Source organism: Crocodylus siamensis, chromosome 5, assembly GCF_052110815.1.
Source record: "Crocodylus siamensis isolate JL-2025a chromosome 5, ASM5211081v1, whole genome shotgun sequence".
NCBI lineage: Eukaryota > Metazoa > Chordata > Crocodylia > Crocodylidae > Crocodylus > Crocodylus siamensis.
Genome location: NC_143399.1, coordinates 140,878,143 through 140,900,169, shown reverse-complemented (window position 1 = coordinate 140,900,169; position 22,027 = coordinate 140,878,143). Strand labels below are relative to the sequence as shown.

At 46.7% G+C, this 22,027-nt stretch overlaps 1 protein-coding gene across 1 annotated transcript in view; it reads right to left on the bottom strand.

Annotated features, from left to right (window-relative positions):
- Positions 1–22,027, bottom strand: part of NEK10 (NIMA related kinase 10) — a 200,727-nt gene that overhangs the window by 159,548 nt on the left and 19,152 nt on the right. The window contains exons 7-11 of the mRNA XM_090046496.1: positions 21,437–21,478; positions 16,982–17,060; positions 16,385–16,452; positions 14,167–14,246; positions 4,689–4,775 (exon numbers count right to left, since the gene is read on the bottom strand). Coding sequence (XP_089902622.1) covers positions 4,689–4,775; positions 14,167–14,246; positions 16,385–16,452; positions 16,982–17,060; positions 21,437–21,478 — 356 coding nt within the window. The remainder of the gene's footprint in view (positions 1–4,688; positions 4,776–14,166; positions 14,247–16,384; positions 16,453–16,981; positions 17,061–21,436; positions 21,479–22,027) is intronic.

The window sequence follows — 22,027 nt, the reverse complement described above, 5'->3', positions numbered from 1 at the left end:
ACAGCGTTACTGTATAATAGCCCTCAGTACAAAGATCAGAGTTCAGCACGTACTTTCCAGCAGCATACTCATAACCCCACTTTGAATGGTGAGATAGTAACAAGGAAACCACAGCTGTCCCTTTAGGTCAGCATTTTGCAGTCATGGTAGGCTGTAGATGGGAAGGAAGACAACAAGTAGTAGATAACTACTAGAGAACATTTTGTAACATCGGTACTCGATCTATGTGAAGGAAAGCTACATGTCCCTGAAAGCTGATGTTGGCAACCAGCATGAACAGCTAGAGACCCTCTGGGTAAATATTCGTGGGGAATATGGCACAGGGGACACAACGGTGGGAGTCTACTACAGACCTCCCACTCAAAGTCCTGAGCTTGACCAGGAGTTCGCCCCGGAACTGACTGAGGCCGCTTGCTCCAGGACCTTGGTTGTCATGGGTGACTTCAATTACCTGGATATCTCGTGGGAAGATCATTCAGCAAAATCCGAGCGGTCACAAAGCTTTCTCTCGTGCGTGGATGACCTCTACCTGACTCAAGAAGTCTATGGGCCAATGAGAGGCAAAGCGCTGCTCGACCTGGTACTGGCTACGGGAGATGACCTAATCGGCGACCTAGTGATCGATGGGAAGCTGGGTGACAGCGACCACGAGCTGATCGCCTTCACCATCCACCGTAAAGCTGGCAAGTCAGTCAGCAACACAGAAGTCCTTGACTTCAGAAAAGCCGACTTTGACAAGCTCAAGAGGCTTGTCGGTCAGGCCCTCAGGGACTATGACCCCAAGGAGATGGGAGTTCGAGAAGAGTGGTTGCTTCTCAAGGAAGCGATCCTCAATGCACAAGCTAAATCTATTCCAACACGGAGGAAAGGCAGCAAGAAGGCACAGCAGCCCTCCTGGCTCTCCAGGGACCTAGCGGACCTCCTGCGGCTAAAATGGAAAGCCTACAAAGGATGGAGGACGGGATTCACCTCCAAGGAGAATTATTCTGCGCTGGTCCGGTCCTGCAGGGAGCAAACCAGGAAAGCCAAGGCTGCAACTGAACTCCAACTAGCTTCAAGCATCAAGGACAACAAAAAGTCCTTTTTCAGATATGTGAGGAGCCGGAGGAAAAGCAAGGGCAACGTTGGACCCCTGCTAAACCAAATGGGGCGACTGACAACTGACGCCCAGGAAAAAGCCAACCTATAAAATAGGTACTTTGCATCAGTCTTTCATCAGTCCCATGTGACGCCCATGCCTGCTATGGGACAGGGAGATCCGGGTGATGGGGATCCCCTACCCTCCATAAATGCTGACCTCGTGAAGGAACATCTTGAGAAGCTGGATCCCTTCAAGTCAGCCGGCCCTGACAATCTGCACCCCAGGGTACTCAAGGAGCTGGCAAGCGTCATAGCCCAGCCCCTGGCACAGATCTTTGAAAACTCCTGGCGCTCTGGTGTAGTGCCTGAAGACTGGAAGAAGGCCAATGTGGTGCCGATCTTCAAGAAAGGGAGGAGAGTGGATCTGGCTAACTACAGGCCCATTAGCCTGACTTCTATCCTGGGGAAGATCCTAGAAAAGTTTATTAAGGAGGCCATCCTTGATGGACTGGCCCAGGCTAACATTCTAAGGGATAGCCGGCATGGGTTTGTTGCGGGTAGGTCTTGTTTGACCGATCTCATTTCCTTCTATGACCGGGTGACCTATCACCTGGACGAGGGAGAAGAGATTGATGTCATATATCTTGACTTTAAAAAAGCTTTTCGTCTGGTATCCCATGATCACCTCTTGGCCAAACTGGCCAGTTGCGGCCCTGGCTCCACCACGATCCGCTGGCTGGGAAATTGGCTCCGTGGTCGGACCCTGAGGGTTGTAATTGATGGCAGTCACTCATCGTGGTGCCCTGTGACCAGTGGGGTCCCTCAAGGTTCTGTCCTTGGACCCATACTGTTCAACATCTTCATTAATGATGTGGACATTGGAGTCAGAAGTGGACTGGCCAAGTTCGCCGATGACACCAAACTTTGGGGCAAAGCATCCACGCCAGAAGATAGGCGGGTGATCCAGGCTGACCTGGACAGGCTCAGCAAATGGGCAGATGAGAACCTCATGGTCTTTAACACCGAAAAATGCAAGGTTCTCCACCTTGGGTGGAAAAACCTGCAGCATCCTTATAGGCTCGGCAGTGCTACGCTGGATAACACTACAGAAGAAAGAGACTTGGGGGTCATCATTGACCACAAGATAAACATGAGCCTGCAATGCGATGCTGTGGCTAATAAAGCGACCAAAACGCTGGCTTGCATCCATAGATGCTTCTCGAGCAAATCCCGGGACGTCATTCTCCCCTTGTACTCGGCCTTGGTGAGGCCGCAGCTGGAGTACTGCGTCCAGTTTTGGGCTCCACAATTCAAAAAGGATGTGGAAAAGCTTGAGAGAATCCAGAGGAGAGCCACACGCATGCTCAGAGGTCAGGAAAACAGATCTTACGATGATAGGCTGAGAGACAAGGGACTCTTTAGCCTGGAAAAGCGTAGGCTCAGGGGTGATCTGATGGCCACCTATAAGTTTATCAAGGGTGACCACCAGGATCTGGGGGAACGTTTGTTCACCAGAGCGCCCCAAGGGATGGCTAGGTTGAACGGTCACGAACTCCTGCAAGACCGTTTCAGGCTGGACATAAGGAAGAATTTCTTTACTGTCCGAGCCCCCAAGGTCTGGAACAGTCTGCCAGCAGAGGTGGTTCAAGCACCTACATTGAACACCTTCAAGAGTAAATTGGATGCTTATCTTGCTGGGATCCTATGACCCCAGCTGACTTCCTGCCCTTTGGGCAGGGGGCTGGACTCGATCTCCCGAGATCCCTTCCAGCCCTGATGTCTATGAATTCTATGAAAATATTTTACTTCTCAAAACTCATCTGAACTCTTTTAAAATGGTATGTGAATCAATCAAACTAAATATGTGTGTAGCAGGGCACTGGGGTGCCTGCTACTCGCATTGGTAATAGGGCTTGGCTGCCAATCAGCAGGGCAGCACACCTGAAGGTTGCTTAAGTAACAGATTGGGTCAGCTGACTGAAAGGGGGCAGAGCCTGGCCTTTATAACCAGATAGGCCGAGGCCAGAAGGAGTTTCCCTCGGACAGGCTGAGAAGCAGGAGCTCTGCTGCAGAGCCGAGCCAGGCAGGGCTGCCTGAGTGCTTGAGTGTCTGCGTGTTGAGATGGGATAGAGAGGCCTCTGACGGGGAGGCTCAACGGAGAGCCAGGGTGGCACAGAATGTTATAGCTGGTAGGCTGATTTTGGCTTACCGCTGGTTGGCATGGCTTTGAGTTTGGTTCTGATGGTGATTGTGTAATACCAGAGGACCAGATGAGGCTGTAGGGGAAGGAGGCGGCCTCAGGGGAGCACCCCAGCAGAACAGGGGGGTTCCTGGAGGCGCAGAGGGCGCTGTGTTTCGGGGTGTGCCCAGGGAAGGGCACAGTGATTGGTGCCAGAGCTGGCACTGTGGAGGAGGCACGGCGTTTTGGGGTGTCCCGACCCCGGCTCCAGTGGGGCGACCTCGGGAGGAATTAGGGGGTGTCCCGACCCCAGCCCAGTGGGGGCACTATCGGGAGTAAAGCCCAGTGGGGTATACGACCCAGAAGAAGAGTCAGGGGGCCAGGCACGGCTACGGGCCACCTGAGCCCCAAGTGCAGGAAGCATGCGAGCGAGGTCCAGAGTGGGCAAGGAGCGCGAGCGCAGGCCCCAGTGCGGCGAGAGCGCAAAAAGGTGCGGGAAGTGCGAGAAGCGTGAGGCATAGGCCCGGAGGGGACGAGAGCGCGAAAAGGCCGTGAGAAGCGCGAGGCATAGGCCCCAGAGGGGGCGAGAGTGCAGAAGGCGTGGAGAGCATGAAAGGCACGAGCAAGGCCCCAGTGAGTGCAGGGGAGCGCAAGAAGCGCAAGGCAGGGCATAGAGCGGCCGTGAATATGGGAATAGGGAGCCCAGGTAGGGCAGACTAGGTTCAAAGGCCCCAGAAGGGCGGGCGCACTATTAGAAGCCCGGAAGGGGCACATATACTGGGGAGGCCCCGGAGAGGGTGCGTATACCAGAGAGGCCCTGGAAAGGGCAAGCAGAAGATTAGAGCGTCCGGTGAGAACGAGGATACGGGGGAAGCCCCAGACAAGGGCGAGTCGATTGGGAAGCCCCTGAAAGGGGCGAGGGCAAGTCTAAAGAGCCCGGAAGGACAGAGCACACGAGCAAGAGCACGGAGAGGGCAGGGTGCGCGGGTAAAGGCCCAGAGAGGGCGCGCATATCAGAAATCAGAGCAGCCCCAGAGGGGGCGTGCATAACAGAGAGGCCCCGGAGAGGGCACGTACACAGAGACACGAGAACGTCTGGAACACCAGTGAGGCTTGGGCATGGTATTGGGGCGGAAGGAGCCACACGATGCCCTAGGGTGGGTGTACCAACAGATATCCGTACAGGGCAAGAGCACCGGGTCCGAGAAGCCCAGGAAAGGCAGCCTCCCATTAATATTACATAAACAGCAAAGACATGGCAGGCGAGACGAGGGTGCTGGAAGGGCAGCTTGGCACCGTAGGGGCGCAGGAGAGATCACAGCCACTCCTGGGCCCCGCCCCATGACAATGTCCAATATTTCTGTAAATTAAAATACATTTTAAAGCAAAAAGGTACTCTAACAAAATGAATCTATAAACCAATGCTTACCTTTTAGAAAGCAAGTCATATTCCTGTAATATCACCAACAAGTTTTCAACAATGGTGAGCTCACTTATCTTCTCCCTACATTCTGGACTACAAATGGAAAATTCTTAGATATTTATATAAATGAAAATGATATGAGATAAATGTATTTATTTTTAACCTCCTCCCATTATACCCCCCTCTTATCCCCCACATTACTTTGGCCAGCTACACTTTCAATAATATGCCACATTGTATATGAAAGTTAAAAAATACAGGTATACACATGTTTGTCAGTATTGACCTTTCAACAATTCTTAATTTCTATAGCATGAATTTCATAAAACTAATATGGTGAATGGGGAAAGGTTAAAGATTTAAATGTGCTCACAAAAATACTTCTAAAAAACCAAACTAAAAATGAGGGTCTTTAGCTGAAAACTGAGTAGTTTATATTTTGCAAATGTTTGTTTATATATTTTTATTTTCTGAGATTATATTTGGACAGAGAAATAAAATTAGTATTAGGAGCTTAGCTAAGCAACGAAACTCACAGTTCGCAAGTGAATAATTCAATTTACAGCACAGTACAACCAGCAAAGTTTTTACCATTCAGGCCCACATTTTTAAAATAAATTAAATAAAAAGGAATTTAAGCATCAAAATCCCTTAAAGAATTGGTCCTATAGGTTTGTTATCACCTATGCCACAGTGCAAGAAAGCACCACCACCAAGAGCAACGCTTAAATATATTCAATGATTAAAATTCAGTACCTACTCAAACACTTTCCTGAAACAAAGTGCCTTCTTTAGAATAAGTACAATATTTATTCATCATATATAACATTTAAATTTTCATTATAAAGATATAATTATATCTCTTCAAATATAATTAAGGTTTTTGATGCTGATACACTGAAAAGAGCATTGAAAGGATAGAGAGCTTAAATAACTCCAAAGAAAGAAAAGAAAATAGTGTTAAAGAAATGGAGTTAACTAAAAGTCACCTAAATATGCTGCCAAAAATAAAAGCCTTTTTGAAAAGCTATTAAAGAAAATCACAGATTTAAGAAAAAGCAGAGATTATACATTTGGCTCTGTTTACTCATAGGGATTTAGCATAAGTATTTTCCTGTCTACATTCAGGTAGATAGAGAAGCTGGGCACATCTACACATGCACTGAGGCACTTTTTCTAATGCACATTACATTTAAGACCTCCAATGTGCACTCAAGAAATGCATATTAGGCTGCCTTAATGTGCAGTAATGAATGCACACAGTTTTTACGTGACCCTTTAAAGTACAGTAAAATAGCCTACTGTGTATTAAAGTGCAAGTGTAGACACACCCACTGTGTGTTACTTTGAGGCAGGGAAAAATGGTATTTGCAGAAGTGATTTATACAAAGGCAACCAAAAACAAATAATCATTCACTATCAGATTAAACATATATAAGTAAAATAATATTATCTGATGTGTAAAATTAAATGGAAGACCAAACTACATATGTATTATGATTCTGGTTAATAATGATTTTAAGAAATATAGCTAAAATGAAATCCAAAAAAAATTTCAAACATTCTCCATTTTGATAGAAAGGGGATTATGAAGTCTCTCTAAGGAAATCCCTATTTTATTTCAATTTATTGGATCAATTTTATCATCTCTTTTACTTTATTTGAAGTGTAAACTTTTTCTCCAAGGTTAGAAGTCCATAACAAAATAACATAGAACAAGTTATTTTTGTTCAATACAATTATTAGAATTGGACATTGAAAATGCTGTATTTTCTCTTTTTTTCTATTTATCCATATTAGAAATGCAACAATATAACGTTAGTGAAGAACAACCACTATACTGAAGTATTATTTTAACATACAGAAAACTTTTGAAAAATATACTATGCTCCTTCTGTACCCTCTTAATGAATATGTCAAATCGTCTTTTATAACAATTTTGGCAGACAAAGAAAACAGATAGAAACAGAACTGAATTGTTATGCTACAGGCAGATTTTTATTTTATGATATGCACATAATTAGTAAAATAGTGAAAAGTAAGAACATATTATCAGAGAAGAACAAAAGCAGAAAGGGACTTCAAAGTTGTTTTGGAAAAGAGTGAAAGAAAGAATTGTTAGTATTAGCAGGGGAAATATTTAGGCCATCATTTCATAAGAAGGAGCAAGGGTGTGGGAACCAAAACTATTGGCACATTTTACTACATTTATCTGCAAATTTTCAACAAGGGTCTTTCCTCTATAGTTTGAATGCAGATAAAATAGCCTTTAACTTCAGTGCCTGCATAATGACTTGCAGGTTGGTACTATGTGGCCTCAACTTTTTAATCTTTTCTATATGGGTACAGAGACTGCCTTATAGGACCAGGGCCTAAGTACTAGGGCTGTGTGAAATGGCTGTGTTTCAATTTGGTTTTGGATTTGGCCATTTCAGAGGACAATGATTCAAATCACTGTCCTGTTTCGTTCCAGTCAAATCCATTTTGAACAAGCTGCAAGGGAAGCTTTGCACAGCCTTACCCAGCTGAGTAGGGCTTGGGGCCCCAGGATGGGGCTGTAGGTGGCTCAACCTGGGGAGAAAGAGGGCTGCTGCCCTGTGTGCAGGTGAGGAGACTCCCACAAAGATCTCTGATCCCTGTCATGCCAGGTCTCAGGGCAGGGAAGTAGCACAGAGTGGTGAACGAGTCTGCTGGTCCCTGCTGTGTGACTTGGCTTCACAGGGAGCAGAGATCTGCACCGGGGTCTTCTTGTTGCTGCTGCCTGCAGCATCACCCAGCCCAGTGTGGGCAGCTTCGGGAAGAGCTCGGTGCGTAGGCAGAAGCCCCAGTGGGGCATAGGCCCGAAGAGGCGGGTCTGGGGACCTTCTTGTTGCTGCTGCTCCGGTGATGTGGGACTGCATGGGGAGGGCAGCTGTGGCAACAAGACTCCCGCTGGTCCCTCCCCCAAAATGCCCGAAACACCGCTGAAAGAAAACAACTGCTGAAACTGCATTTTTTACACTATGACAAGACCCATTGGCTTCAATGTTAAAATGAAGTGTGTCTGTCTGTCTAGGAAGAGAAATCACAAAGTGGTATAAGTGATTGGAAACTGGTTCAAATCTGTAGCACAACAGGGCTAAATACAAATATTCAGAGACATTATGGGGAGGTTAAATCAATTCAAAATGTCTGTCCAATATCAGGTAAGTCAGAATGTGGGGGGCTAGCCAGGGAGTTGGGAGCCCATCAGACTGGAGGGGACAGCAGATCCACAGTGGGATGGGGGTCAGGCGTGACCCACAGGTGGCGTGGAAGGGCACGGATGACAGCACACACAATCTGCGGATGGAGTAGGGGAGCAGACACAACACATGGGTAGGTGGCTGGGGGAAGACTTGAACCTCAGATGGGATGATGGGGCAGGCACAAACAATGAGGAGTGGGGTGGTGGGGAGGCGTGACCCATTGGTGGGGTTGGCATGGTGTCCCGCCCAGCAAACCTACACCCCATTCCTCCCTCCACCAGGACTTACTTGCTTGGCTCTGGCAGCAGCAAACACCGATAAAAGTGGCTGCATCCAGAGTAGCTTGTGGGATGAGGCTTGAGAGCATAGACTTGGCGGGGAGCAAAGGGTTGTGGAGGTGAGGGGGAACAGACCACTGCACTAGACAGGGGAAGTGAAAAGAGCAGTTCTGGGGCTGGGGCCAGTGGTTGGGTTTTCCCAGCCCCAGGGCTGCATAGGGAAAGTGGACAGAATTCCATGCACCAGTTTGACCTAAATCGAATGAGTCTGATACTACATAGATCCAAGTTTATCTTAAACTGGGTTCTGCAATTTTTAGACCAGTTTGTGTGCATGGAACTTTTGTTCTGTTTCAGGTTTAGACTGATTGCCAGTCACTGAGACCGGGTCTGTAAGGATAAGGTTGGCATCCAGATGAGAGAAGTTTAAACCAGGAGGCCGTTTTGAACCTAATTTAACCACCCAGATGTCTGTACTTAGCACAGAAGCTCAGTGCACATAAGTTGTTTTCAAAATGTCTGAAACTAGTTTAAGATAAACCTGGATGGATCATAGGTGTGACAGGATGCTCTCTAGGGGCGCCGTGACCTCCCCTAGTGCCCCCTGGCTACCATGCCAAATTGGGTCTAGAATGTACCCTATATCTCGCCCGCCACGTCTTGCTGGTATATTATCAATGGGAGGCTGCCTTCCTGCCCTCCTTGGCACGGTGCCTGCCTTCCTGTACCAGGACTCTGTCCTACTCCCTGCCACGCTCTCCCAGGGCCTGCTCCAATATACGCGCCCCTCACCGGGGCCCTTGCTCGTGCTGCTCGCGCTCTCCGCCCCCACCGGGGCCCGCCTGCACTGGGGCTTTGCTCGCGCCTCCCGTGCTCTCCGCCCGCACTGGGGCCCTCTATGCCCGACTCAGTCTTCCCTGGATTGGGGCTCAGGCGGCCTTAGCCTTACCTGGCCCCCAGACCCGCCTCTTCGGGCCTATGCCCCACTGGGGCTTCTGCCTACGCACTGAGCTCTTCCTGAAGCTGCCCACACTGGGCTGGGGTCAGGACACCCCCAAAACGCGGCACCCCCTGTGGTGCCAGGAACACCCCCATTTTCCTGGGGAGCTCCTAATGAGGCCTCCTCCACCCCTACAGCCTCGCCCAGTCCTCCGGTTGTAACAATAACACAAATCCAAAATCTCCCCTTCCTGGGTTACAACATAACTCCCAAGCACAACAGAAATCTCCCCCTCTGGGATTCCAACATAAACTCCAAGCAAACCTGGCTCCCTCTCACATCTCCTCATCAGGGTTTCCTCTACCCAGTACTGTCAAGCCAGCGCTCTCCAGCCATCAGGCTTCTATATTATGTTCTGCTCTGCTCTGCTCTGCTCTGCTCTGCTCTAACAGATCTTCTTCTTCCTCTTAGGCTGCCAGCAGGGGAACTGCTCTGGCCTTAGCCTTCGCTGTTTATAAAGGCCAGGCCACGACCCCTGGCGGTCAGCTGACCCACTCTGTTGCCATAGCAACTCCCACCTGCTGTCCTGGTGAGTGGCAGCTGAGCCCATTTACTACTATTCAGTAGCAGGCACCCTAGTGCCCTGCTACAATAGGTTAAATCGGTTTATTAAACTTCCATCTCAGATCCCCTCCAGATTCAAGTTAACTCACAGTCTCCCAGCATCCCAGGATGCTTTGTATCTCTCCTGAAAACCCCACTCACTGGTTGGGCAGGCTAGCCTTGGCCCAAGCTGTCTGCCCCAGTGGAGCAGAGAGGTGTGCTCAAGCACCCTCCCAGCTTCTGGCCTGGGCCACTGTAGGCATGCAGCTGGATTTCAACAATCAAAAGTGAATGTCTGTTCACTTCCTTATCAGTTTAATCTATGCAGCTTAGACTAATCTCTGAAACTTGAATCTATTCAGCCTTGGGCTTTTTGACTTGCACACATACCCATACACTATCATTAAACACACACACACACACCCCTCTCTGCCAGACTGAGTCTCTGTCTTGTGTATCAACACTTTCTCCTAAAATATATCAATTTTACCATATTTACTCAAGTATAAAATGATTCCAATTATAAGACATCCCCACAAAAATCAGATTCTATATATGGAAAATGTATACATTTGTTATTATTTTCCAGGTATAGAATCTAATTATTGGACATTTGACTTGAATTTGTCCCCCTCCCACTGCTACAGCAGGTAAAAACATCTTGGGGGTCAAGTGGTCTCTTGTCCTCTATCTCCACAACTTCTCCCTGCAGCTTCTCCCCCCACATCCTTATTGTCAGACCCTGCTCTCCCCAAGCATATGGAAGTGAGGGGCAAATCTGAAAACACTGACCTTGAAATAAATGTAGCTATATTAATTTGCATACAATACCCAGAGACTTAGTTCACCCAGAACTGATGCATTTTCCCTTTTTCCAAACTGCTGCAAGTTTTAGCACAAGTACTCCATAAATACATTTCTAAGCCGCATTTTTGTATCTACTTATATATAGTACAAACTATACATGAAAAGTCAAAAGGCTCATGATTTGCCATATTGTTCATTGAGCTGCACCCCAGCAGAGTCAACAGCATTTAAAGCCATGACGACTCCACAGCTCAGCACTACTCAGTATGTGTGTATTCCAGATACCCCCAACAAAGGATTCATGTGCTAATGAGCCCCCCACTCACGACTGGAACCGGGTGTTCTTGTCACGAGTTCTGAGATCCTCTAAATAGTTATATTTGATGAGGTGCTGGGCAACTTGATCTGGCTCCACCTAAGGCAGAGTGGAGCCACACTACCCATATGTGACAGGCTAAGAAAGGAGGTGAGAGAGGGATTCTGGGTGAACTGTTTGGGGCCATTTGTTGATGTTTGCCAGACTTCTAAGGCTGGTGAAGAAACAGGAATCAGTGGAAAAGAAATGGGAAAGAAAGGCATGGCTCAGCTATGGGAGTGAAGAGGAAATTGAAATGTATGCTATGTCGCTCACCAAGACTTGAAAAAGAATTGGCACGGAGGGGGACTGAGTGCAATGGATACTACCACATATCTTATTCAGATAGTCTGCACTGAGGCATCGTGATCACGTAGGCAGGTTCCCCAGGGCAGGGGAGATACCATGATCTGGAAGGTGGTTGTCCCTGTTTAATCATTGGAGTGATGGAAGTTGTGGCACAGAATGAAGAGGCTAGGTTGCTGGAGGAGGCAGTGAGGAAGCAAGCTTTGATTCTTGAAGAATATGGACCGGCAAGCGCTTCATCTAAGATCCTGTTGGCTTCTGCTTTGAAGAGTGTTTCTGGTGAGCTTTCTGATGGCATTGCTGAGGAGGAGGAGGTGGTTGGGGATTGGTCCATGGTGGGTCGAGGAAGCAAGGTGGTGTCTTCAGAGAGGAAGAAGAGTCGTGATGTTGCTGGGCGAGAAGGTTCTAGAGAGGGGGGGTCCTGCTGCAGGAAGAGAGGCGGAGCTCTGCAGAGAGCAGTAAATCTGCCCAGAAGGCCCCAGAACCTTCCTATTATTTGTGGGAAGAAGGAGACCCATGAAGAAGGGTAAAGCTGTGTGTGAAAGCCACTCTGACCCCAGAAGGAGTAAAGGGGAAAACAACCATGCTGAGAGCAGACTTTATGACCAGGGTGCTTTTCGAGGACTTACATGTGAACCCTAAAGACTTAAGTTGCGTGGTGGCTTTTGATAATTTCTGCCACTGGAATATCACCTTCTGGAGGCGAGAGGCATATGTGGCCTTCTGGGCCCGGTATGCGGAAGTGGCAAACAAGGAGGACTTGTGGGGTCTGCATTTTGAAGCCAGCCAGAAGGCCCGGGAGAGAGTTTTATACTTTAAAATGTATTCAGATGACCTAGAGTATGCAGATGTGAGATGGTGGCTGGAGGGGCAAGTCGAAAAGATCCTCAATATTCAGTGGGTCCTGGACCAGTGGCAAATCTGGACCGGGGCATGGAGAGCCAGAGTCATCCTAGACAAAGACCCGAGACACCCCGGCAGGGTGAGACACCTGCCCTCTGTAGTGTCCATAGGGCCCCACCGCAGGTACGTGACCTATCATGGCCAGCTGAAACTGTGTAGCAGGTGTGGCTTGGCGGGGGAACTTGCTGCCTTGTGTAGCCTGACAGTTTGCTACAGGTGTAGCAGCATGGGGCACCGGGCCAAAGCCTGCAAACAGGAAATGAAATGCACCGTTTGTGGAGGTGAGGGGCACCTGCAGCACCGGTGCCCCTTGTCTTACGCAAACAAAGCACGAGAGTCGCACGCAGCAGAGGAGAGGGATAAAGAAAATCTAGAGAATGTGGAGTCCAGCAACTTGGATATGGACACCTTCATAGTGGAGGAAACACCAGAAGCGGAGCAGAAAGATGACATGATCAAGGCAGCCAACCAGCTCTTCGAGTCGGGAGGAGAGGAACAGATGGAGGAGGAGCAAAGCGAGGCAGCAGGAGAAGGGGCACATGAATCTGAGTCAGCAAGCATGGACTTGGATTTGTCTGGGGATAAGGGAAAAGAGCCTTCCCCCACAAAAAGAAAGAAGAAACGGAGGGTTAAACCAAAGATAAAGAGAATAGAGGAGGAAGGGGGAACGGTCCATGAGACAGGAGGGACTGCACTGGAAAAAGACAGGGGGAAGAGCGGGGAGCTGCCTGTGGAGGGACGAGAGGCTGAGGAATCTGGAAGGGCAGAAAGTTATGGCCTTCTGAGCCCAACCGCGATTAAACATTTGGCTAGGGCTACGGGGATGTGGAAAGTGGGGGAAGACAGCTCAGAACCCAGTAGCGGCACGGATGATTTATGAGGCATATTTCTCTCTGGAAAATAGCCTTGATGGCATTGACCATAGCATCCTTAAATGTAAGAAGTTTATATGGGAGGCAGAGGTGGGATTCATTGTATACCACCTTACAAGGCCTGGAGACACAGCTGTTGGGATTGCAGGACTGCGGGATTCCCTGGAGGAGAAATTATAGATATCTAGAGAAGCGCTTGGAGGTGGGACCATCATGGTGGGGGGTTCAAATGAGAATAAAGTGGCAGGAGTAGGGTTCCTGGCAAGGGATGGGGGTTTGAAAATTAAAGACCAGCAGGTCCTGGAAGAAGGGTGACTGCAAAAGGCAGTGTTTGAGGTGGAGGTCATGGGGTGTGAGGGTTCTTATCATATGCACCAAAGTAGCGCTATGGAAAGTGCATTCCCTATTGGCACTAAAGGGCTCGTGCTTTTCAACGTCAGAGTGTTTGCAGTTAGCAATGCACGAGCTGCACTTCTATAGAGGCAGAGAAAAGCATGGGACGGAAGGAGGGGATACAGTGCTCTGGCAAGGGCTGGACTTCAGGGGGTTGTTTCAGCCCTGTATAGGTATAGGATAGACTAAGGGACAGCTTTTGTTGTCAGAAAGAGTGGGTGAGGGCTTTGTTAGTACCTTTCTGTTAAGTATCGATGCGTGAACCTGTCGTTATATAAGTAGCAAGGGTAAGATGTTCACTGAAGAACACTGGAGTTTTAAACAAAGTGAATGAGACTTTGTTTATCCTATGAGTATTATGTAATTTCTTGACACTGTATTTGTATTCCCTTTGTGAGGCCTCAGGTGGGGTCCTTTTTAAATCTGTTTGATATTGCCTGTTTTCTAATAAAATGTAGTTTCCCATCTAATAAAATGTTACCAAAAAAAAAAAAAGTTTCCCATCAGCAAGTTTGCCCAATATGATCCATGTATTTTATAGTCTTGCTCAGTGTTGGCTACATTTAATCAACTTCATAGTTGAAGTTCTGTTACTGAGCACATGCTAGTTCTGGCAGCAGTTTAATGACAGACAATGTATTGAATGAAGTTTCCTTGCATCTGAATGTAAGATGAGAGGCTTTTTCCATATGCTGAGTGGGGGAAAAACATGTCTTGTATTTGAGTAAATATGGTAATGTTCTGTCATTAGCCACAATCAAATATTAATTGCAAACAAAAGCACATTAAAATGAACTTACCTTTCTGCTAAGCTAGTCAAAGCAAGGAGGGCACCCAACAACACGTTACTGTCTCTGGCTCCTAGCAAATTTACTAAAGTCTGGAAATCAGTGATTTAAAAAGGTAAATGTTTATAAATCTTGTGTTTCCAATAATGACACTAAAACATATGCAGCTGTTCAGTAAAAATCTGTAGGTTTTTATTAGAAAAAGTAAAGATGCTAAATCATCATACTGCATAATTAGCCTTACAGATTTCAAACATATCAGAAATCAGTTTTGCTCCTTTACTCACTGACCAAATATTGAGGTGAAGCAAGTGCCTCTCCTCAAATACATCTGAAGATACTCTTAAAATATTAAAGTGGCATCTGCTCTAGTGGAAAATGCTTGGTGTATGTCTATACCACATCACTGATGAGCCTGGTACCATAGGCCTCAGCTTGGCAGCCGTGGCAATGTGGCGCTCCCACACAAAGTCCTGCGCACTGGGCTGCGAGCCCCCAGAGGTAGGGCAGCAGGGAGGGGAGCGCCGTGCCTGCAGCAGGCAGCCCACAACAGGCTCCACTCTGGCTATGCCACCTGCAGGGGAGGGGACGGGGCGGGGGGAGCCAGGCTCCGTGCTCTACTCCGGCTGCAGCAGCCGCTGCCTTCTCAGATAGCAGCTGGGGCTCAGGCACCGCTGCCAGGGTAGGCAGCTGCAGGACCTTGTCCTGGGGCACCTTGGGGTGTGGGGGGCTGTGGGTTGAGAGTGAGGGGCACCAGCAGGACCAGGGGCTGTGAGTGAGAGGCATCTGGGAAGGGTAGGGGGCTGCAGGTTGGGAGTGAGGTGCTATGCTGTGGAATGGGGTTATAAATGGGTCATACTGAGGAAAAGTTTGGGAAGCACTGGGCTAGAGGGTCTGCAAGAGAGATTGGCGGGATCAGAGCTGATGGATACATGGAGGGTGGGTGTCCATCCTGGGTTGGGAGAGTCAGGGGGCTAAAATAGCCCAGTCAGGGTCAGAGCATAGGAAGAGTATAGCCCCAGGGCTGTGGCAAGCAACTGAGTTTTCCCAACTCCAGGACTGCACTCCAGCCATGTGCAGACACTTGATAGATGGGGTTAACCTGTACCCAATCTAAGTTAGTTCACCTACTCAAGTGAACACACTTAATTCCAGACCACCATTTCTGGCCCAATGTAAACCCCCACGAGCATCCATGGAAACTGGCATTTAGATCAACCTAACCCTAATATAACATCTGCATGTACCTTGTGGCGTGACCAAACCAAAAAAATTAAGCCATGTCTTTGGCCCTTCCCTGCAGAACAGAGGACTGCTGCTGGGAAACAGAGTTAGGCCCACACATGCCTTTTAGCCAAGCCCACAAATTATGTAGAGTAAAATGTCTTAGAAAAGCTTGGAACACCTAAATCACTGCCACTCCCAGTCCTCCATGTCAGTTCTAGCACCATCCAGACTGCACAATCAGCAGACTCGGTTGAGTACAAAGTAGGACAGCAATGGTTCTCAGCGGCAGTCCCAGTTCGGTAGCTAGATAGTGCAGACATACTCTTCTAACCCTGAATTTAAGCCATACTAAGTAAAAAGTACTGTATTTAATACATGCCTGGCATTTTAAAGATTCACGTGTGTTCTACTAATGATTCAGATCATAAAATAGCTTTTATAAATAGGGTTTAGTTGTATAAGTTTTCCATTTTTCACCCTACTTCACTTCACTACATGATCCAATTAAAATTGCCCACATTTTGCAGTACACTTGTTTCAAGAAAACCTGGTTATACCAATCCTAATCCCAGCTGTTTCTCATTCAGGCTACAAAGTGCAGATCCCTACAAACATGCTGCTTTTCAGTAGGGTCATTCTCAGAAAACCATGCGAACTGCAGAACGAGGCCCATTGTTTGCAGCAGATATTTCAAAACTGTTACAATACAAAAACCACAGGCTTACCACAATATAAATCTGACACATCTTTATAGGGGCAAGCTTCACCAAAATATCTGAGAAGTTAAATTAACTGATCTGCAATTTGTACCCAAAGCCAGCAGCTCAGTCGGTCACATATAAAAAAGACCACTCAGATGATCTTAATGGTGATGGAACTCACCATTCTAAGTTACAAAACTGACTTTTTTTTAATCTACTACCATTTTGAAGATGAAGAAAGTTTAATTATATTTTGAAAGAGTTAACCATTTGAATAAGTAGTTGTTTTATAAATTACTTACTTTATGTGCTCCACTGGCTATAACCCATTCTCTTTGATCCTTAACAGCAGACAGCTTTTGAAAAATATCTGTGAAATGAAGAAAATCATATAAATTGAAAATCTCTCATTTAATAGTTTTCATTTTATTAACAGAAAAACATAACAACACGAATATAAAGCACTAACTTATCCTTTGAATTGGATAAGTTCTTTGATGTGATTAACAATACACAGTATTCATTATTTTAAATTACAAAGAAGTATCAATGTCTATGAAAGAAATTTTCAGCTGTACAAGAATGAAATCTGCTATTTTACAGCACTTTCAGTGACTTGTTTATGTTTTCCTTTTGCAATCAATCTAGCAATACCACGATATCTGAACACTTTAAAGTATTTTCAGTACCCTTTAGTCTGTTCCTCATCCATTGAAAGGCATGTGTCAGTTATCCATCCAGGAACAGCACAGATCATCCGCTTCCTCAGCCCGAGGAAGGGTGTTTGTGCCCAAAGGCTTATTAAGAATAATTTTTCCAACTATTTAAGTTGGTCTAATAAAAGCTATCAGATTTACCCAAACAACTTTACCTGCCTATGTCTCAATTATAAAACTTACATGTCATATTGACCAACTTGTCTACATTATGCTGCTCTTCTCCATATCCAAGATACCCATTTGCTACTGTTTCCATATACTGCAGACGAGACAAAATAAAGACTTAATATGTTAAGAAGTTAAATCTGTCAAAGTTGAAAAGTTGTTATACATGGGTTAGCCTGTAGGTGGTGCCCTAGTTTCACAGTACACTGTAAATTCCTATTTCAGAGAGGCTGGATTCAATACAGGACTTTGGCACCTAAAGCAACACTTACATTGAACTGAGCTGCCTAAACCCATAATTGCAAACCATCGCTTCCTTACCCTCCCTTACTTACCTGCCAACTAATTCTGAAGTCGCCTGAACTCATCTAAACACATTTGTTTGCCTTGGAAAGTTCCCCAAATGCCAAGGGCTCTCCTGTCAAGCTTGTGTAGAACTGCCATAATGTGCACAGTTCAGTTCCTATCTCCTGGCCATACATGGGATCCAGATACCAGAAGCCTCTCTTTCTCCGATTCTTGACCTGATCCAGAAGGCATTTTCAGAGCATTCTTAGCAAATATCAACAGAACCAGGCTCTGCACAAACTGAATTCTGGCTAAATTTCGTGTTAAAACAGAGTAGGAGGTAGTGATGGTGATGCTCACCAATATAATACCCTAATGGCTACAGAATTCACCCAGGGAGCAGGAGACTAAAGTTAAAAGCCCTCCCCAGCCTGATTTACTTCAGCCCCACACCTCCTAACTCTAGCAAAGTACGCTAACCATGAGTGGTTAAGGACACTCTCCACTCATCCTGCTGAAGCTGAGATACAGTGCAACAAAGATTTCAGGATTCAAGGGCTAAAAAGAAAAAAAAGCATGAGACAACCTGACCCCATAGTGGGTGCTAAGGAAAACTGACCCTGTAGTGATGCAGTAAGGGAGATAGTGGTTAGGGAGACATACAGGGGAAGGGTGCAGGGGTGGGATAGAAAGCAGTTGCTGGGAATCAGGGTTCTGGTCTCTGCTCCACGGACTTTTCCTGTATTTCATATGCAACAGATATTTATTAAAATAAACAAACCTTCTCTGAAGAAGTTACCAACCCCAAGCCCTGAATCAGACACCTAAGCCAAATCAAATACAGGATTTAGGCATGTGAAACTGGACTTAGCCTTGGAGGCTTCTAACCTCAAATGACTCTGACCTGAAAGTCATTAAAGGGCCTACAGTTCTGTTTCTGCGCATGCCCAGAACTGTCCTGACACAAGCATATAGACAGCAATCTCCTGCCTAGGCCTACTTGGGATCCAGAAACAAAGTGGAGTGGTGCCCTATATCAGCTTGTAAATATGGCTGCTTTATTTTAAAACTGCCAAAAGAGGTGGTGGTGATACTGCTCCCCTTTTATATAAGAACCTAGAAGTTATAGTCCTCTCTCAGGAAGTGTCAGACCTGGTTTTTAGGACCTTCTCTGTCTGAGGGGCTTCAAATTTACGAATCTCACCTGAAGGCAGGCAAAACTGATGGGATCAGAAGAGCACAAAAAAGGGAGCATGTGACTCCCCCTATTCTAGTCGTTACAGCATGACCACCTCCTTCTGTAGGTGTGTTTTAGCAGAAAACAATGATCCCTGTTTAGTTTTTCAAAGAGATTATTTAAGTTTCTACCATGAGGCTTGGGATCATGGATAAAACTCCTCAGATCCCAGTTACATGTCTGTCTGAGATTGGAGGGCCCCCAGTTCTCCAGCTGGCTGTGCTGCAGCATCAACTTCAGTGCAGGGCTTTACATGTCCCCAAGCATGAGATGCTGACAGGCTCCCATCATGTGAGAACATGTAAACCCTGTACTTCAGGGCAAGAGGCAGCCCTGGGTCCCAGACCACACTAAATGCATAACATCAGTGTGGCTGGTTTACCATTTTATTCCACTATAAAGTCTTTTTAACATGTGGCATGTTACTATTTATTATGTGATTAGTGTGTTCATTGCATAAGTCACATATCTTCCAGAGGCCTGAATCCTTTACTGAATCCAGTTCTAGAGCAGGGCTGTCCAACTGACTCCCATGAGGGGAGATCGCAAGGCTCTTGCCTGTGGGCTCTTGCCCAGGCACTACTATCCCCATTTCTCCTGCTGTGGTAGCAGCCAGGATCTCTGAGCTCTCCCTCTCCTATTCCTAGGGGTGGGGAGTGGGGGCACAATAGGAGGGGCCAGGCTACCTGTGCAGCAAGGTGCTCCTTGCCAGAAAGGAGGTGGGGCAGAGCACACAGCAGAGGAGAGCTAAGCTGCTTGTACTGCACATATAGTGGGGTAGAGGGTCAAATTGCCTGCTAGTGAGCAGCCTGCATGGCATGAGGCCCTGGGCTGCTGAAAAGTTGGCCAGCCCTGCCCAAACATTATAGAGACGGGTCCATTGTCCTAGAACAGTACAGGCGGAGTAAGAAAATAATTCCCCTGAAAAATCTTGACATTTAAGACCTAAGAAGTGGAATTGGAATCCTACTAAACTTGACTCACGTGCGAGCCATCACACATCCATGAGATAGGAATAAATTTTAATCCCTGAGGATCTGGGCAGGAGTTAAGACAATGCCAATGCCAGTGATTTAGGGTTCAGACAGAAGTGACAATTTTCATTTGATTTGGCCACAAAAGCGGTCTAAAGCTGTGACCAAACACAAGTGCATGGCTGCAGACCACTTAAAAAACAGCCAATGTAATCTAATTAAGTATCAGACAAAGTCTCTCTAAGAGTGACTCAGAGAATGTGTACACTTGTCAGAAGTTCAGTTGTCATGCCCCTAGTCAGCCACAGGAAGGAGGTAGAAACACAGAGTCTCTTGTCAATTTTAGATCAGGCTGAAATTGACAAGACCATCACTGCTGGGAGCTGTGGGGTTGCAAACCCTTGCCCAGCTCCTGCACCCCCAGGGATCCCAGCCCAGAGAGCTAACTCAGGCCCATGCCACCTGGTGCCAACAGTGCATTCGCCCACTACGCTGTTTGTTGCTGACAACAGCCAAACTGGCTGCTGACAGAAAGTGGCAGAGGAGCTCAGGGGGACAGGCTCTGAGCCCCCACCCTTGTCCAGCACCCTTGGGACCACAGCCTGGGCTGCCAGCTGTGGCCTATGCTGCACAGTGACCAGCTCTGCAAGCCCCACTGGCATTGACAACACATAGGGAGTGCACATAGGTGTACATGCACCCCGAGCTTGGTGGTGCACCCCCTGTGAAAAGGTGCCACCAACACTGCTGGCAACACCTGTGGGCAGTTGCCGCTCGCCACCCCCATGCCCCAGCTGCCAACACTGCTGAGTGTCTGTGGGCAGTCCGCAATCATTGCTGGCCACTGCCAATGCTGCTGGCGGCATTTGTGGGTGGTCGCCGATCACTGGTTGGCGCTCCTCCTTGCCCACCCCCACCCCCCTCCCCCGCCGCTGACAGTGCTGCAGCTGCCTGCAGGAGCTCCCCACTTGCCACTGCCACCACCACCACCACCTGCAGGAGCTCGCTGTGCCCCTTCAGCCTCTGGGGGCATGCAGTATTCATGCCCACTGGGCACCATAGCACTGCTGGTCAATTTCAGCAGCTGAGTGCCAGCATCTAGAGCCCTGGCTGACTTACAACGCAAGCAGCATTGCCCCCTGCTGCCTGGCCTCTGTCACTGCATGTAAGCACAAGCTCACGCGAAGAAGCCACTCATCTGTCTGGTTTATACAGTCCTGTAAATTCCAGCACTTTTTGTGAAATTTGTTGTGAAATTTACAGCGTTATTGCTAACTTCTGTCTGGACCCTTAGTGATAAAAGGCTTTACAGCCCATTAACAGTGCCCTGAGGGTCCAGTTCCTGAGAAATGCTAATATTTTGGAGCAGGATTTGCATCCTAGAACAGCTAGATGTATTATTATTAAATCAAGTTGTGACTCTTTGGAGAAAAGCATTGCTTTCAGGCTCAAATACATTCAAGGTGGCATGCCTTGCTGTTAAAAGGCAGCTTCCACTAACTAAAGAACAAACGTTTAAAAACAAAAAATAAAACAACTAAGAAAAAAAACAATGATTCCCCACAAAACTATCATTTCACTCCATTTCTGTCACTTTCATTTGTCCGTGGAAAAGTCATTCTGTAAAGTTCAAGGAGACATTACATGCCTCTCCCTCAGCAGCCTAAAACTACTCATGACTGAGTCAAACATGTGTTGACCTTTAATACCCTTTTTTCACTCCAGCTAGCTAGCTTCTGTTAATCCAATTAGGTAGAACTCACTGGTGCCACCCTGCCAAATGACAAGTAGACCTGCTTTGTGCATAATTGGAAACCACACCTACTTATCCCTGTTCTAATAGAATAACAGTCGTTCCTCATTCCTCTCCATGACTCAATACAATAACGTTCCTTTTTATGATACATTTTATTCTTGTCTTGAGAAGCTAATGTGCAACGTAAGTTATAGAAGTAACCAGAAGAATTTTACCTGAGCTAGATTTTCAATCCCACCAAGATTATGGAGCATTTCCTAAAAAAAAAAAAGTAAACAAAAGTTTTAAAAAGTAAACAAACACTGAAAAAATGGATAGTTAAATATAAATGACTTGTTTTTCCAGCAGCTCCAAAATCCACTGAAGTCAAATAGGTTGTAGAGGTGCTTAGCAGGGGGTTATATTTATATGGTGAAAGTTTATGTGGCTACCAGTTTAATTTGAAAGGTCTGAAAATTGAGGCAACAATGTATAATTAAGATATGGAATTCTACCCCTGATTTGGAACGAAATATGCTGAGGCAAACAGCTTAACTGGTTGCTGAAGAGCATTATAAACAATATACTAGCTACACTCATAAAGTACCAATCAAAGTTTCACAACACATTTATTCATTTATGGAAGGTAACCAATAAGAACAGAAAGGTGTCCTCCCTGTTCCTTATAATTAATACGAAATAAGGATTTTCATCTCTGTCTATAGGTTGGTAAAAGGAACATCTACAGAGTAAACTGTTGATCTGTTGCATTATAGCAACTAGTCACTAGAGTCAGTGATGATAGATACTATTCAAGGAACATCAGA